This window comes from Bufo gargarizans, unplaced genomic scaffold (assembly GCF_014858855.1).
Source record: "Bufo gargarizans isolate SCDJY-AF-19 unplaced genomic scaffold, ASM1485885v1 original_scaffold_1156_pilon, whole genome shotgun sequence".
Taxonomy (NCBI): domain Eukaryota; kingdom Metazoa; phylum Chordata; class Amphibia; order Anura; family Bufonidae; genus Bufo; species Bufo gargarizans.
The window spans coordinates 92,108-111,521 of NW_025334258.1; the positions used below are offsets into that span (position 1 = coordinate 92,108).

Genomic DNA, 19,414 nt, shown 5'->3' on the forward strand with positions numbered 1-19,414 from the left:
ATACAGTACACATCTAATACTGACATATAATACTCACATATAACAACTATAACACTCTCATACAGTACACTTCTAATACTGACATATAATACTCACTGATAACAACTATAACACTCTCATACAGTACACTGCTAATACTGACATATAATACTCACATAAACCACCTATAACACTCTCATACAGTACACGTCTAATACTGACATATAATACTGACATATAACACTCTCATACAGTACACGTCTAATACTGACATATAATACTGACATATAACACTCATACAGTACACGTCTAATACTGACATGTAATACTATCATATAACACCTATAACACTCTCATACAGTACACGTCTAATACTGACATATAATACTCACATATAACACCTATAACACTCTCATACAGTACACGTCTAATACTGACATATAATACTCACATATAACAACTATAACACTCTCATACAGTACACTTCTAATACTGACATATAATACTCACATATAACACCTATAACACTCTCATACAGTACACTTCTAATACTGACATATAATACTATCATATAACACCTATAACACTCTCATACAGTACACGTCTAATACTGACATATAATACTCACATATAACACCTATAACACTCTCATACAGTACACTTCTAATACTGACATATAATACTCACATATAACAACTATAACACTCTTATACAGTACACTTCTAATACTGACATACTGTATAATACTCACATATAACACCTATAACACTCTCATACAGTACACGTCTAATACTGACATATAATACTCACGGATAACAACTATAACACTCTCATACAGTACACTTCTAATACTGACATATAATACTCACGGATAACAACTATAACACTCTCATACAGTACACTTCTAATACTGACATATAATACTCACATATAACACCTATAACACTCATACAGTACACTTCTAATACTGACATATAATACTCACATATAACACCTATAACACTCTCATACAGTACACGTCTAATACTGACATATAATACTCACATAAACCACCTATAACACTCTCATACAGTACACTTCTAATACTGACATTTAATACTCACATAAACCACCTATAATACTCTCATACAGTACACGTCTAATACTGACATATAATACTCACATATAACACCTATAACACTCTCATACAGTACACTTCTAATACTGACATATAATACTCACGTAAACCACCTATAACACTCTCATACAGTACACGTCTAATACTGACATATAATACTGACATATAACACTCTCATACAGTACACGTCTAATACTGACATATAATACTCACATATAACACCTATAACACTCTCATACAGTACACTTCTAATACTGACATATAATACTCACATATAACACCTATAACACTCTCATACAGTACACTTCTAATAGTCGGACATTAAGTAGAAGCAGTAATGGCGATTTCCCCATCTCAATAGCCGACCCCAGTGCTGGGTACACCGCCACAAAATGTCAACGTCTCAGGAACCTGTCTTGTGGCCTTGAGCATCAATTCCAGCTTGACAACGACGTCTCCTGCTGTTCACAAGTCGTATTATTGTCTGCTGAGGCATGCCATCCCACTCTTCTTGAAGGGCGGCCCTAAAGTCATTGAGGTTCTGGGGTACAGGGTTACGCGCCTCTACACGTCGACTCAGCTGATCTCATAGGTTTTCAATGGGATTCAGGTCTGGAGAAAGTGGAGGCCGCTCCATGTGAGGTCCCCCAGTCTCCAGCAGCCGTTCTCTAATGATGGGACCTCAATGAGCTGGAGCATTGTCCTCCATGAAGATGACATTAGGCCAGTTTTGTTCCTACAGAGGCACCATGACTGGATTAATGATGTTCTTCAGGTAGTATGGGCTTGTCCCTGGACCATTCACACAGTGTAGGGCAGTTCTGTATGGACTAGACACACCTGCCCACAGGCTGGTCTGGTGACGACAGTGGCTGATGCAGAGCGCTCTCCTTGACGTCTCCAACATCGTTGGCGGGCATCATTTCTGCTTAGTGTGAATTGACTTTCATCAGTTAACAGCACTGAGGCCCACTGGTCCCTCGTCCAGAGGAGATCCTCCCTGTCCCATACAAGACTATGACACCTGTGCCTTGTGGTGTGGTCACGTACCTTGCAGGTCGTTTAGCATGCAGGCCGCGCTGATGTAAATGGTTTCGAATGGTTTGACGTGACACTTGGGTGCCTCTAGCCTCCCTTACATGTGCCTGGAGTTGTGTGGCATTCATCATCCGGTTCCACACGGCATTGTTCACAATGAAGAGGTCATCAGTGTGGGATGTGGCCACAGGACGTCCACTTCTCTGCCTTTCTGTCTCTCTGTATCTCTGATGCAACCTGCTGATGACCCAGCTTATTTCCGGATGCGTGCACCCGTTGTTTCCAGCACACGTTTAGCTAGTGATATAAACTGAAACACCCCATAATGCGTTAAGATCCTCAGTGTGTGGTCCTCCTTCAGAAAGATTCACTGAGGTAGAAGGGCCGCATTAGCTTATGGGGCGAGAGTCCCTTTGGTTTCCTATAAAGACTTTTGTGGGAATGGGGGAATGACGGCTGCACCCACAAATATAGCTTTTGGGATTTTTACCAAGGTCCACTGATCTAATGACTGCTCCTCTAAGCTTCATCTGTCATAGGATGAGCCCAGAGGCAGACTAGCCATAGACCCTACAGGGAAATTTCCAGGTGGGCTGATGCCTAAAGGGGCCACCCAAGCTCTCCTCTGTGCCGCTGGGAGCATCAGGTACTTATGTGCCTGGCCAGTGGCTGCAGGTCCCCCTTCTGAATTCAACTGTATCTCATCAGGATCATGTGGAAAAGCATGGGAGCCCATGGCAGCATGCTGAGAGTAGGGCTGGCTTGGTGCTGTGGCTGGCATCACCTTCTAAACCCCTGCTCCAAATCCAGATAATTGGAGGAGGACAGAACATGGAAGCTATTGATAGCCACCACAGAGGGACAGCTATTTTGTGCTGAACTGTGGTATTTTGTTTTTTCCAGAACGGTATTTTGTACTGCAATATGGTATAACTGACCCCTCCTTTGTGTTGGTCATGCCTACTCGTGTTGCTCCACCTACAACATGGGGCCAACTGTTATGTTTTTTTTTCCAGGGCCACTTTAAGATCCCAGTCAGCCTCTGGATGAGCTGCAACACAGGACTCTACATACAACGTTAGGTAGGTGGTTGCTGGGTAGTCACGGCATCATAGAGACGTACAGTAGACTAGAAGGTTAGTGAATATCACTGGTGATTTCGATGGCAGGATGCACATTTACCAGTCCAGTGCTACTTACTTTAAGAACCATGAAGATGGCAAGCTTTTCTAGAGAAGACAGCTGCGGATGGGTCCACTGCAGCCAGTTTTCATCATAGGTGGGATTGGGAGGCTGGCGGGAGGCGTTCAGCACCATAGACATTTCCTCCGAACCCCAGGTGATGTTGTTGAAGAAGGTCTCTAGATGTTCTTTCATGGTTAACTGTCAAGAGAATACAACATTTAGGAGAGCAGCCGCAAGTCACAAAAGTGTTTTTTTTTTATAGAGAAAGCATAACCACTCACCCGTGTTCCACCCATGTACTGGCCAAATCCATGTGGGAAGGTGATGCTAGCCAAAACCAAGGCAACAAAGGCAGCGTAGACAATCTTACTACAATGGAAATGTAGGGCAGGTTATAAGGGCCGGTCTTCCATCATACTGACCTCCAGTCTGGTGAAGCCTGGGCAATGGTGCATTTCATTCATGGTCTTCTTCTTGACCATGTCTAAGATCAATATTCAATCAAACTGCTCCCACGTGTAGTATGCCACGTCTGACCTAGAGTCTCTCCCAGACTCCGTATTATCAGTCTCTATATTTAGTTCATATTTTTTCAAAGACAGTTTGTAGGTGAGAAATAGATGCTCCTCACTCTTCAAGAAGCACAATCCATACTTTTAATCCTTTATTGTATATTAAAATAGATTCATTGCTCGCAGGTTTCTTTCCGTGAGAACGCTAAGTTAGATCATATCCCATAATGTGAGATGTTTTGGGGGTCACACCCCCTTACTCTCACATGAGTAAGAGGGGTGTGACCCCCGAAACATTGCTTATGTCTAAGATCAGGCATGTATTCAAATTCTGGATGTGCATTGGCAGACACCTAATGGTCACAGCTATGGGCATGGTTTGATCTGTTCAACGTGACTGCAGTCACTTCAGTTGGTTCTTACACTAAACCTTTTTATAGTTGCACTAAATCATAGAATAACCAAAATGGGGTCTGCTAGACAGGATAGACTATGGGATCTTCCAGCTGCCCCATTCAGGTGTCTGTCCTCGTGATCAGGTTTGCAGATCACCCATTTTAATGGAAACCACCAAGAATCTGATGTGTCTGGGAGCAGCCTAACTGACGGGGGACACAGGGAGAGGCAGAACAGGTGATGCCAATCTCCCCCTTTATATAGAAGTAACCTATGGAAAAGACTCAACTCCCACCAGGGCACAGGATGAAGCAATACTTACTTGTTCCTCAGGAATTTTCCTATACGTTCATTGGTATTTATAAAAACCAAGGTGACACGGTGCAGATACAGGTAGATGCAGCAGACACAACCACACACCACCCTGGAACAAAAACAACACAAAATGACAGTAAAATTCACAAACTTATTGGCACAAAAGCAGAAAAACAATACAGAAGTCAGGCAAGGATCAGGACAGGCAGCACGCAGTCAATCCAGTAAACTGGCCAAGGTCAAGGACAGGAGGTTAGAATAAAACTACAACACACCTTTGCAGGAATAGACAATCTAGGAATCTATTTTGCTCGGGCACTTTCACATAGTTGGGTGCACATTAATTGGGGGTGAAATTCTGCTGCCATACACGGTCTACTAAAGCTTACTGTAGGTGTAATAAAAACCAAGAGAGCTGCATGTCCACCAACGACCACAGCTCCACCAACAATGCTGATGCTAAATGCCGGTGGTAAACGTGTGCCGCATCATGTAAAGAGAACATTTTAGAGGGGAGCAGGAGTCAATATGCCTCAACCCCATACTCACCCCAGGATGGCATAGGACAAATATTCTGGGAGATCAAATGGAAACTCAACCCGCCAATTTGTATTAAAGAGGATGGCAACGGTCTCTGAGGAAAAGGTGACAAACATGAGTGTCATGACCATCAGTATCATCATCAGTGTTCTACTGCCCCCAGTCCCCGTGTCTACAGGACTCACCCCGCTCGCTATTAATCACTGCCAGGAGCCGGAACATCAGAGCCGCACAGGTAGCTGCAAAAAAGCCGCGCCAGTAATTCCGCACTGCAAAATGTGTCGCTGTTGCCTCTACACTGAAGAGTACACCTGCGAAGAGACGTAGTAATACAGAGTGTCTATGCCACACCTACACAAAAACATGGGGGACTGAAGAAACATTACCACAACAAGAAAGGTGTCCAGGTCACTCAGAGGGTGGATTAGACATCACTACTGCTCCTGCCATCAATCCAACTGGACTGAACACACTAAACTGAGCATCCAGGACATATTAAGGAACCACTGACCTCCTACAGGAGCCACAAAGCAGCAAGCGACACCCACCGCAGCGCCAGCAATCAGCAGCTCATACTTCCGACTTGGATTCTGATGAAATAAAAGTCAAAATATTAGGTTCTATGGACCCCCAAAAATTATCTGTGCCTTCACTCATCGTCCTGACCATAGAGGACTTCCAGGCCTGGACACTGATTTCACAGATGGAATAGTGATGGCAAAAAGGGACCAGTCATATTTACTCTGACCCCATATATAATACCTCAGGCATCTCTCTCCCCCAAGGGCTGCAGTATCGGGTTATCACAACACAACCCTGATATAACACTGAACACAACCCTTGATTACGTCACACACAACACTGATATCACACTGAACACAACCCTAGATGACGTCACACACAACACTGATATCACACTGAACACAACCCTTGATGACGTCACACACAACACTGATATCACACTGAACACAACCCTAGATGATGTGACACACAACCCTGATATAACACTGAACACAACCCTTGATTACGTCACACACAACACTGATATCACACTGAACACAACCCTAGATGACGTCACACACAACACTGATATCACACTGAACACAACCCTTGATTACGTCACACACAACACTGATATCACACTGAACACAACCCTTGATGACGTCACACACAACACTGATATCACACTGAACACAACCCTTGATGACGTCACACACAACACTGATATCACACTGAACACAACCCTAGATGATGTGACACACAACACTGATATCACACTGAACACAACCCTAGATGATGTGACACACAACACTGATATCACACTGAACACAACCCTAGATCAGGGCCGTCTTTAATATTGATTGGACCCTGGGCAAAAATTTACTTGGGCCCCCTGGATCCTGCCTTCCCACACCTTTAGCAGGCAATCACGGCCTCCACCACAACACACACACAAAAAATCAACACATCTGGTAGAGTACAGTGAATGACTGTAAATACTTCCAGTTCTGAAGACTCCAGCGGCTCAGGATCAGTGCTCTGGGCAGCTGGGCTCAGGCTGGAAGTGGGCACCGCCCTGCAGGAAGGAGACCAGGGCTCGGCTCACCCTAGCGTTACAGTGCACCCCAGCACCCCACAGTATGCACCCTATAGTATACAGCAACCCACAGTATGCAGTATAGCACCCTATAGTATACCGCACCCCACAGTATATAGTAGAGCAGTATAGCAGCCCACAGTATACAGCACCCCACAGTATACAACACCTCACAGTATACAGTAGAGCAGTATAGCACCTCACCGCATACATCACCCCAAACTATACACAATACAGCACCCCACACTATACAGTACAGCAGTATAGCATTATACAATATACAGCACCCACAGTATACAGCCCCCCACAGTATACAGGCCCCCACAGTATACAGCCCCTCACAGTATACAGCTCCTCCACAGTATACAGGCCCCCACAGTATGCAGACCCCCACAGTATGCAGGCCCCCACAGTATACAGGCCCCCACAGTATACAGCACCCCACTATACAGTAGTTTACAGTATATTAGCATAACAGCCCCTGTCACCTTTTTCTGATGTAATCTTCACAAAAAAAGCTCCACAGTTAAGGCAAACTTCTCCTGCAACACTCCTGGTAGAAAGGACCTTGATGACCTCATAGCCATGTGACCAGTAATATTGCTAGGTTACTGGTCACATGGTGATGTCATCTAAGGTCCTAGAGAATCACAGCTCTCACAGTACGGTGCCTGGAGTGCCGGCAGGCATGGCATGGCAGCACCCCCTGTGTAGCTGACAGCCTGACACCTGGGGCAGTGGCTAGCAGGGCTTAAGAGGCAGCTGCCTCGTGCCTTGGGCCCCCCAGAAGCAACTGGGCCCGGGGCAGCTGCCCCTTTTGCCCCTTGTTAAAGACGGCCCTGCCCTAGATGACGTCACACACAACACTGATATCACACTGAACACAACCCTAGATGATGTGACACACAACACTGATATCACACTGAACACAACCCTAGATGATGTGACACACAACACTGATATCACACTGAACACAACCCTTGATGACGTCACACACAACACTGATATCACACTGAACACAACCCTAGATGATGTGACACACAACACTGATATCACACTGAACACAACCCTTGATGAAGTCACACACAACACTGATATCACACTGAACACAACCCTAGATGATGTGACACACAACACTGATATCACACTGAACACAACCCTTGATGAAGTCACACACAACACTGATATCACACTGAACACAACCCTAGATGATGTGACACACAACACTGATATCACACTGAACACAACCCTAGATGATGTGACACACAACACTGATATCACACTGAACACAACCCTAGATGATGTGACACACAACACTGATATCACACTGAACACAACCCTAGATGATGTGACACACAACACTGATATCACACTGAACACAACCCTAGATCAGGGCCGTCTTTAATATTGATTGGACCCTGGGCAAAAATTTACTTGGGCCCCCTGGATCCTGCCTTCCCACTCCTTTAGCAGGCAATCACGGCCTCCACCACAACACACACACAAAAAATCAACACATCTGGTAGAGTACAGTGAATGACTGTAAATACTTCCAGTTCTGAAGACTCCAGCGGCTCAGGATCAGTGCTCTGGGCAGCTGGGCTCAGGCTGGAAGTGGGCACCGCTCTGCAGGAAGGAGACCAGGGCTCGGCTCACCCTAGCGTTACAGTGCACCCCAGCACCCCACAGTATGCACCCTATAGTATACAGCAACCCACAGTATGCAGTATAGCACCCTATAGTATACCGCACCCCACAGTATATAGTAGAGCAGTATAGCAGCCCACAGTATACAGCACCTCACAGTATACAGTAGAGCAGTATAGCACCTCACCGCATACATCACCCCAAACTATACACAATACAGCACCCCACACTATACAGTACAGCAGTATAGCATTATACAATATACAGCACCCACAGTATACAGCCCCCCACAGTATACAGGCCCCCACAGTATACAGGCCCCTCACAGTATACAGCCCCTCACAGTATACAGCCCCTCCACAGTATACAGGCCCCCACAGTATGCAGACCCCCACAGTATGCAGGCCCCCACAGTATACAGGCCCCCACAGTATACAGCACCCCACTATACAGTAGTTTACAGTATATTAGCATAACAGCCCCTGTCACCTTTTTCTGATGTAATCTTCACAAAAAAAGCTCCACAGTTAAAGGGGTTGTCCAGGATTGGGAAGATTGGAGTATGTGTACAACAATGCCCTAAATGTTACAATCGTGCCTGTCCTACCTTTACCCGACATTTCTAATGCCCAGTTTTCAAGTCTCCAACTCTCAGCAGGAAGCGCTGTGTTTCCAAGACTCGGTGACGTACCGGGTCCCTTTCTGCCGAGTGAAGCCTCTTCTTCCGCTTCCCAGGGAGCCCGGTGACGTCACCCTCAGCCACATGAATTATTCAAAGTGCCTGGATGGGCGGTAACAAGGCGGCAACCAACCGCGCTAAGCCACGCCCATCCGGTCAGGTGACGTCACCGGGCAGGGCGCTTTATTATGAATGAAAGAGGCAGAGCACTGAATATTAATTAGGGGGCGGAGTCACGGCGGAGATGAAACCATGCTGCCGCGCTGTGCTGGGAACCACAGTGCAGTGCGGCAGGAAGGTAGGAAAAAATAAACATAGGTGTAAACAAAGCGTGGGGGGACCGTATGAGCCATATAGAAATGGTGAAAATACTTAAAAACATATGGGGGGACCTTGATTCAGCTGTTAATAGGGAGTACATAAAAAAAAAAAAAAAAAAATTTGATCCCGGACAACCCCTTTAAGGCAAACTTCTCCTGCAACACTCCTGGTAGAAAGGACCTTGATGACCTCATAGCCATGTGACCAGTAATATTGCTAGGTTACTGGTCACATGGTGATGTCATCTAAGGTCCTAGAGAATCACAGCTCTCACAGTACGGTGCCTGGAGTGCCGGCAGGCATGGCATGGCAGCACCCCCTGTGTAGCTGACAGCCTGACACCTGGGGCAGTGGCTAGCAGGGCTTAAGAGGCAGCTGCCTCGTGCCTTGGGCCCCCCAGAAGCAACTGGGCCCGGGGCAGCTGCCCCTTTTGCCCCTTGTTAAAGACGGCCCTGCCCTAGATGACGTCACACACAACACTGATATCACACTGAACACAACCCTAGATGATGTGACACACAACACTGATATCACACTGAACACAACCCTAGATGATGTGACACACAACACTGATATCACACTGAACACAACCCTTGATGACGTCACACACAACACTGATATCACACTGAACACAACCCTAGATGATGTGACACACAACACTGATATCACACTGAACACAACCCTTGATGAAGTCACACACAACACTGATATCACACTGAACACAACCCTAGATGATGTGACACACAACACTGATATCACACTGAACACAACCCTTGATGAAGTCACACACAACACTGATATCACACTGAACACAACCCTAGATGATGTGACACACAACACTGATATCACACTGAACACAACCCTAGATGACGTCACACACAACACTGATATCACACACAACACTGATATCACACTGAACACAACCCTTGATGACGTCACACACAACACTGATATCACACACAACACTGATATCACACTGAACACAACCCTTGATGACGTCACACACAACACTGATATCACACTGAACACAACCCTTGATGACGTCACACACAACACTGATATCACACACAACACTGATATCACACTGAACACAACCCTTGATGACGTCACACACAACACTGATATCACACTGAACACAACCCTTGATTACGTCACACACAACACTGATATCACACTGAACACAACCCTTGATGACGTCACACACAACACTGATATCACACTGAACACAACCCTAGATGATGTCACACACAACACTGATATCACACTGAACACAACCCTAGATGATGTGACACACAACACTGATATCACACTGAACACAACCCTAGATGATGTGACACACAACACTGATATCACACTGAACACAACCCTTGATGACGTCACACACAACACTGATATCACACTGAACACAACCCTAGATGATGTGACACACAACACTGATATCACACTGAACACAACCCTAGATGATGTGACACACAACACTGATATCACACTGAACACAACCCTAGATGATGTGACACACAACACTGATATCACACTCAACACAACCCTAGATGATGTTACACACAACACTGATATCACACTGAACACAACCCTAGATGATGTGACACACAACACTGATATCACACTGAACACAACCCTTGATGACGTCACACACAACACTGATATCACACTGAACACAACCCTAGATGACGTCACACACAACACTGATATCACACTGAACACAACCCTAGATGACGTCACACACAACAGTGATATCACACTCAACACGACCCTTGATGACGTCACACACAACACTGATATCACACTCAACACAACCCTTGATGACGTCACACACAACACTGATATCACACTCAACACAACCCTAGATAACGTCACACCCAACACTGATATCACACTGAACACAACCCTTGATGACGTCACACCCAACACTGATATCACACTCAACACAACCCTTGATGACGTCACACACAACACTGATATCACACTGAACACAACCCTAGATGACGTCACACACAACACTGATATCACACTCAACACAACCCTTGATGACGTCACACACAACACTGATATCACACTGAACACAACCCTAGATGACGTCACACACAACACTGATATCACACTCAACACAACCCTTGATGACGTCACACACAACACTGATATCACACTGAACACAACCCTAGATGACGTCACACACAACACTGATATCACACTCAACACAACCCTTGATGACGTCACACACAACACTGATATCACACTGAACACAACCCTTGATGACGTCAGACCCAACACTGATATCACACTCAACACAACCCTTGATGACGTCACACACAACACTGATATCACACTCAACACAACCCTTGATGACATCACACACAACACTGATATCACACTAAACGCAAACCTTGATAATGTCACACATAGAGATAAGCGATTTTTTCATAAGTTAGATTTGGACGGTTCGCCGAATTTCCCAAAAAGATTAAATCTGAAATTATTCATGACCAATTGCATTAAAAGAAACGGCTATTTCCGGGCTGCAGAGAGCCTGTATAAGGGTGTAGAACACTGTGCCTGTATAGTGGTGTAGAACACTGTGCCTGTATAAGGGTGTAGAACACTGTGCCTGTATAGCGGTGTAGAACACTGTGCCTGTATAGTGGTGTAGAACACTGTGCCTGTATAAGGGTGTAGAACACTGTGCCTGTATAGCGGTGTAGGACACTGTGCCTGTATAGCGGTGTAGGACACTGTGCCTGTATAGTGGTGTAGAACACTGTGCCTGTATAGCGGTGTAGAACACTGTGCCTGTATAGCGGTGTAGAACACTGTGCCTTGCAATAACACACATAGGGAGTCTGCTGTGGTAGTGCAATAATACTGTGAGTCCGTATGACATGCAGATGACAGGCGTCGCTCTTAGAATCACTGCACACTGCACTTATTTGGAAACTGACCCAGGGCCGTCTTTGCCGCAGGGCAAAAGGGGCAGCTACCCCGGGCCCAGTTGCTCCTGGGGGCCCAAGGGAGCTCTGTTTCCCGACTCCCATTCACTAGTCCAGGGGCGTCGCTAGGTTAAAACATTCGGGGCCTGGGCCCCCCGGATGTTTTGTCCCATGCCCCGAATGTCCTGCCTGCCTGCTAGGCCGTACACAGAACGGCAATACAATTGTATCTAATACACTGGGAAGAGCTGAAGGACCTGTGATGACATCACTGGTCATGTGATCAGCAAAACAGGTTGTGATAGGATGACCTGGATGATGTCACCATCATGTGACCAGTGCAGGATTGGACCGGAGTGAAGAGGAGAAGGAGCCTAATGGTGATGTCTGTACATGAGGAGAGGTAAGTGAAGGGAGAGGCAGAGAAATGCTGGGAGTTGTAGTTATTTAACTGGGATGTATGTTAGGGCTGAAGGGAGGGATGTTATTGACATGGAACTGTGTGCTTGAGGTGGCTGGGGGAGGGAGGGATGTTATTTACATGGGACTGTATGTTGAAAGTGGATGGTGGGGGGAATGATGTTTATGTACATGGGACTTAATGTTTAGGCTACGTTCTCACTTGCGTTTGGGGATCCGTTTGTGAGATCCGTTTCAGGTCTCTCTCAAGCAGCCCCAAATGCATCAGTTTAACCCCAATGCATTCTGAATGGATGCGGATCCATTCAGAATGCATTCGTTCGGCTCCGTACGGCCCCCGTTCCGTTTTGGAGGCGGACCCCAAAATGCTGCAAGCAGTGTTTTTGTGTCCGCATGACCTTGCGGAGCCAAACGGATCCATCCTGACTTACAATGTAAGTCAATGGGGACGGATCCCTTTGCATTGACACAAAATGGTGCAATTGTAAACGGATCCGTCCCCATTGACTTTCGATGTAAGTCGCGACGGATCCGTATTGGGACTTAGAAATTAAAATCTAATACAAACGGATCGGTCCTGAACGGATGCATTCGCTTGTGTTATCGGTGCGGATCCGTCCTGTACAAGTACAGATCCGCACGAACGCAAGAGTGAAAGTAGCCTTAGGGGTGATGTTTACATGGGATTGTGCGTTGGAGGCGGCTGGGGAGGAGGTGATGTTATTTACATGGGACTGTATGGTAGAGGGAGGAGTATAACTGCAGGGGACATTATAGGCTTATAACTGCTGGGGGCTCTATAGGAGGGTCTTATAGATCCGCCTTATTTCTACTAACCGCACTATGGGGGCCTTATTACTACTGAGGGGTCTGTAGGGAGCTTTATTACCACTGGGGGAACAATAGGGGGCCTTATTTCTACTGGGGGCTCTGTGAGGGTATTATTAATATGGAAGGGCTCTTCTAATAATGGGGCATTGTTGAGGAGCATTATTACGGGTTAGCGTAACTAAAGGCTCATGGGCCCCAGTGCAAGAGTTCAGCTTGGGCCCCCCTTCCCTCAGTGCTTTGTGTGTCTTCTTATGCGGCACAAGTGTCTTTGGGCCCCGTCAGGCTCCTGGGCCCGGTAGCGACTGCTACCTCTGCACCCCCTATAGCTACACCCCTACAAATGTAGCTGGTTCCTACACTGCCGTGAAAATGTAGGCTTAGATAAGTCCAAGAGAGGCGGTAAATTAGTGTCAGGTACTCGTCTGCGGAAGCCACCTTGACGCCTGGTAGATGGGCCCGACACAAGTTTGATCAAAATGTGCGCTAAGAGCTTCCATTTTTCCATTTATAGTAGGTATGATACCACTTTAATTTAGAATGATCCCCATTTCTCAGCTCTATTGTTTGTATGTGTAACGTTGTGCAGCCATTTTTTTTTAACAACCATGTTTGATTTATGGATATGCACCTGTTTGACTATGAATATGAATGTGCTAGTCTAAATTTCTTGTGGTACATATCACACCTGATTATATCACACTCTACATATCACACCTGATTATATCACACTCTACATATCACATGATAATATCACACTCTACATATCACACCTGATAATATCACACTCTACATATCACACCTGATAATATCACACTCTACATATCACACCTGATTATATCACACTCTACATATCACACCTGATAATATCACACTCTACATATCACACCTGATAATATCACACTCTACATATCACACCTGATAATATCACACTCTACATATCACACCTGATAATATCACACTCTACATATCACACCTGATTATATCACACTCTACATATCACACCTGATAATATCACACTCTACATATCACACCTGATTATATCACACTCTACATATCACACCTAATAATATCACACTCTACATATCACACCTGATAATATCACACTGTACACAACATCTGATAATATCACACTGTACATATCACACCTGATAATATCACACTCTGCATATAACACCTGATAATATCACACTGTACATATCACACCTGATAATATCACACTCTGCATATAACACCTGATAATATCACACTGTACATTATCACACCTGATAATATCACACTCTGCATATAACACCTGATAATATCACACTCTGCATATAACACCTGATAATATCACACTGTACATATAACACCTGATATATCACACTCTGCATATAACACCTGATAATATCACACTCTGCATATAACACCTGATATATCACACTCTGCATATAACACCTGATAATATCACACTGTACATATCACACCTGATATATCACACTGTACACAACATCTGATAATATCACACTGTACATATCACACCTGATGTCACACACAGTATAACACCTGATAATATCACTGTACATATAACACCTGATAATATCACACTGTACATATCACACCTGATGTCACACACAGTATAACACCTGATAATATCACACTGTACAGATCACACCTGATAATATCACACTCTGCATATAACACCTGATAATATCACACTCTACACATATCACCTGATAATATCACACTGTACACAACATCTGATAATATCACACTCTACATATCACACCTGATAATATCACACTGTACACAACATCTGATAATATCACACTGTACATATCACACCTGATAATATCACTGTACATATAACACCTGATAATATCACACTGTACATATCACACCTGATAATATCACTGTACATATAACACCTGATAATATCACACTGTACAGATCACACCTGATAATATCACACTCTGCATATAACACCTGATAATATCACACTCTACACATATCACCTGATAATATCACACTGTACACAACATCTGATAATATCACACTCTACATATCACACCTGATAATATCACACTGTACACAACATCTGATAATATCACACTGTACATATCACACCTGATAATATCACTGTACATATAACACCTGATAATATCACACTGTACATATAACACCTGATAACATCTCACACTGTACATATCACACCTGATAATATCACACCGATGTAACACACTACATAAAACCAGTAACACACATACAGCTCCTCTTACCTCTTTAGCTCCAACAAGTTTCACCATGAGTCTTCCTAGAAGAGTTGCAAGTATAGTGGCCATATGTACGAAGGGTCCCTGCGGAGAGATGGCGGCACATTACTACCTGTCAGTCCGTTTATTAATGATCAGCTTTATTCATATAGGTTTGTGTCTGGAGGGAGATTGGGTGTTTGGGGTTTTTGGACAAACAGATTTATTATAATTTATGCCAGAGAATTGACTTAAAAGCATATATCTGCACCAGCTCATAAACTGGCCAAAGAGACATATCTACTGGTGTGATTACATCTGCCCCACTGCCTGTATGTCTCCACTGTACAGACCCCACACACCCACCGCAGGACCAGTGCCGTACCCTCCACTGAACAATACATACCACTTTTCCCAGAAATATTGTGCTCCCAGCAGCCAATGTACACGTGACACCAATTAGCTTGGCAATAAATGTTCGAAAAGTAAAGAATTCAGCCAAGACAACTCCACGCAAGGTGACCTTAATTTCCGGGATTCCAGAGCCTGTAAAACAAAACACCTTTATTATGTCTGACACTGGTTCACCCTGCAGGAGGAGGGGCAGGCTCATAGCTCTCTTCTGTCTGTATCACCCTGCAGGAGGAGGGGCAGGCTCATAGCTCTCCTCTGTCTGTATCACCCTGCAGGGGGAGGGGCAGGCTCATAGCTCTCTTCTGTCTGTATCACCCTGCAGGAGGAGGGGCAGGCTCATAGCTCTCTTCTGTCTGTATCACCCTGCAGGAGGAGGGGCAGGCTCATAGCTGTCTTCTGTCTGTATCACCCTGCAGGAGGAGGGGCAGGCTCATAGCTCTCTTCTGTCTGTATCACCCTGCAGGAGGAGGGGCAGGCTCATAGCTCTCTTCTGTCTGTATCACCCTGCAGGAGGAGGGGCAGGCTCATAGCTCTCTTCTGTCTGTATCACCCTGCAGGAGGAGGGGCAGGCTCATAGCTCTCCTCTGTCTGTATCACCCTGCAGGGGGAGGGGCAGGCTCATAGCTGTCTTCTGTCTGTATCACCCTGCAGGAGGAGGGGCAGGCTCATAGCTCTCTTCTGTCTGTATCACCCTGCAGGAGGAGGGGCAGGCTCATAGCTCTCTTCTGTCTGTATCACCCTGCAGGAGGAGGGGCAGGCTCATAGCTCTCTTCTGTCTGTATCACCCTGCAGGAGGAGGGGCAGGCTCATAGTTCTCTTCTGTCTGTATCACCCTGCAGGAGGAGGGGCAGGCTCATAGCTCTCTTCTGTGCTCTCTTCTATCTGTATCACCCTGCAGGAGGAGGGGCAGGCTCATAGCTCTCTTCTGTCTGTATCACCCTGCAGGAGGAGGGGCGGGCTCATAGCTCTCTTCTGTCTGTATCACCCTGCAGGAGGAGGGGCAGGCTCATAGCTCTCTTCTGTCTGTATCACCCTGCAGGAGGAGGGGCAGGCTCATAGCTCTCTTCTGTCTGTATCACCCTGCAGGAGGAGGGGCAGGCTCATAGCTCTCCTCTGTCTGTATCACCCTGCAGGGGGAGGGGCAGGCACATAGCTCTCCTCTGTCTGTATCACCCTGCAGGAGGAGGGGCAGGCTCATAGCTCTCTTCTGTCTGTATCACCCTGCAGGAGGAGGGGCAGGCTCATAGCTCTCTTCTGTCTGTATCACCCTGCAGGAGGAGGGGCAGGCTCATAGCTCTCTTCTGTCTGTATCACCCTGCAGGGGGCGGGGCAGGCTCATAGCTCTCTTCTGTCTGTGTCACCCTGCAGGAGGAGGGGCAGGCTCATAGCTCTCTTCTGTCTGTATCACCCTGCAGGAGGAGGGGCAGGCTCATAGCTCTCTTCTGTCTGTATCACCCTGCAGGGGGCGGGGCAGGCTCATAGCTCTCTTCTGTCTGTATCACCCTGCAGGAGGAGGGGCAGGCTCATAGCTCTCCTCTGTCTGTATCACCCTGCAGGAGGAGGGGCAGGCTCATAGCTCTCCTCTGTCTGTATCACCCTGCAGGAGGAGGGGCAGGCTCATAGCTCTCTTCTGTCTGTATCACCCTGCAGGATGAGGGGCAGGCTCATAGCTCTCTTCTGTCTGTATCACCCTGCAGGAGGAGGGGCAGGCTCATAGCTCTCCTCTGTCTGTATCACCCTGCAGGAGGAGGGGCAGGCTCATAGCTCTCCCCTGTCTGTATCACCCTGCAGGGGGAGGGGCAGGCTCATAGCTCTCTTCTGTCTGTATCACCCTGCAGGGGGAGGGGCAGACTCATAGCTCTCTTCTGTCTGTATCACCCTGCAGGAGGAGGGGCAGGCTCATAGCTCTCTTCTGTCTGTCACCCTGCAGGAGGAGGGGCAGGCTCATAGCTCTGTACTGTCTGTATCACCCTGCAGGGGGAGGGGCAGGCTCATAGCTCTCTTCTGTCTGTCACCCTGCAGGAGGAGGGGCAGGCTCATAGCTCTCTTCTGTCTGTACCACCCTGCAGGGGGCAGGCTCATAGCTCTGTACTGTCTGTATCACCTTGCAGGAGGAGGGGCAGGCTCATAGCTCTCCTCTGTCTGTATCACCCTGCAGGGGGAGGGGCAGGCTCATAGCTCTCTTCTGTCTGTATCACCCTGCAGGAGGAGGGGCAGGCTCATAGCTCTCCTCTGTCTGTATCACCCTGCAGGAGGAGGGGCAGGCTCATAGCTCTCTTCTGTCTGTATCACCCTGCAGGAGGAGGGGCAGGCTCATAGCTCTCCTCTGTATGTATCATCCTGCAGGTCACTTACCTGCAGCTTGTGGAGCAATATATTTGGCCACCCCGGCTGATACAGTCATGAGCAGAGTGTGGTACAGCACCCAGGAGAAGTACTGTAGATATCTGTACTGGTCTAGGACATCGTACACCCACAGGTTGACTGCAGAAGATATAAAGCTCGGAGTTAGATCTCACATTATCACTTTATAAGAGGCAACTATATGGACCTGTATACAAAGAGACTGGCTAATAAAGCCGCCCATACACAGACCTCCCCTAAACATGTACGATGGGAGATAAGCTCCAAAAGGAGCAGGCGTGCTGAAATCTAAGGTGGAGGACCTTTATATCCCATGACATCAGCTGTAGGGGCAGATCAGCGAACAGTAATCGAAAGTACATAGATCTCCCCCATTAGGCATCAGGGCTCGTGAGGTCCATGCACGAGTGACTGTGCTGTATGTACTTAGACATGGTAATCAGAGCATGCTCAATAAACACGAGGGGGATCCATCAGCATCAGGACTCGTGAGGTCCATGTCCGAGTGACTGTGCAGTATGTACTCAGACATGGTAATAAGAGCATGCTCAAGAAACATGAGGGGGATCCATCAGCATCAGGACTCGTGAGGTCCATGTCCAAATGACTGTGCAGTATGTACTCAGACATGGTAATCAGAGCATGCTCAAGAAACACGAGGGGCATCCATCAACATCAGGGCTCATGAGGTCCATGTCCGAATGACTGTGCAGTATGTACTCAGACATGGTAATCAGAGCATGCTCAAGAAACACGAGGGGCATCCATCAGCATCAGGGCTCATGAGGTCCATGTCCGAGTGACTGTGCAGTATGTACTCAGACATGGTAATCAGAGCATGTTCAATAAACACGAGGGGGATCCATCAGCATCAGGACTCGTGAGGTCC

General features: G+C 46.5%; 1 protein-coding gene across 1 annotated transcript in view; it reads right to left on the reverse strand.

Annotated features, from left to right (window-relative positions):
- LOC122923012 (chloride channel protein ClC-Kb-like) overlaps nt 1-19,414 on the reverse strand; it is a 66,903-nt gene that overhangs the window by 20,260 nt on the left and 27,229 nt on the right. The window contains exons 2-9 of the mRNA XM_044273802.1: nt 16,154-16,336; nt 15,775-15,852; nt 5,594-5,672; nt 5,268-5,393; nt 5,092-5,176; nt 4,550-4,651; nt 3,601-3,688; nt 3,335-3,517 (exon numbers count right to left, since the gene is read on the reverse strand). Of these exons, the coding sequence (XP_044129737.1) occupies nt 3,335-3,517; nt 3,601-3,688; nt 4,550-4,651; nt 5,092-5,176; nt 5,268-5,393; nt 5,594-5,672; nt 15,775-15,852; nt 16,154-16,336 (924 nt within the window). The remainder of the gene's footprint in view (nt 1-3,334; nt 3,518-3,600; nt 3,689-4,549; nt 4,652-5,091; nt 5,177-5,267; nt 5,394-5,593; nt 5,673-15,774; nt 15,853-16,153; nt 16,337-19,414) is intronic.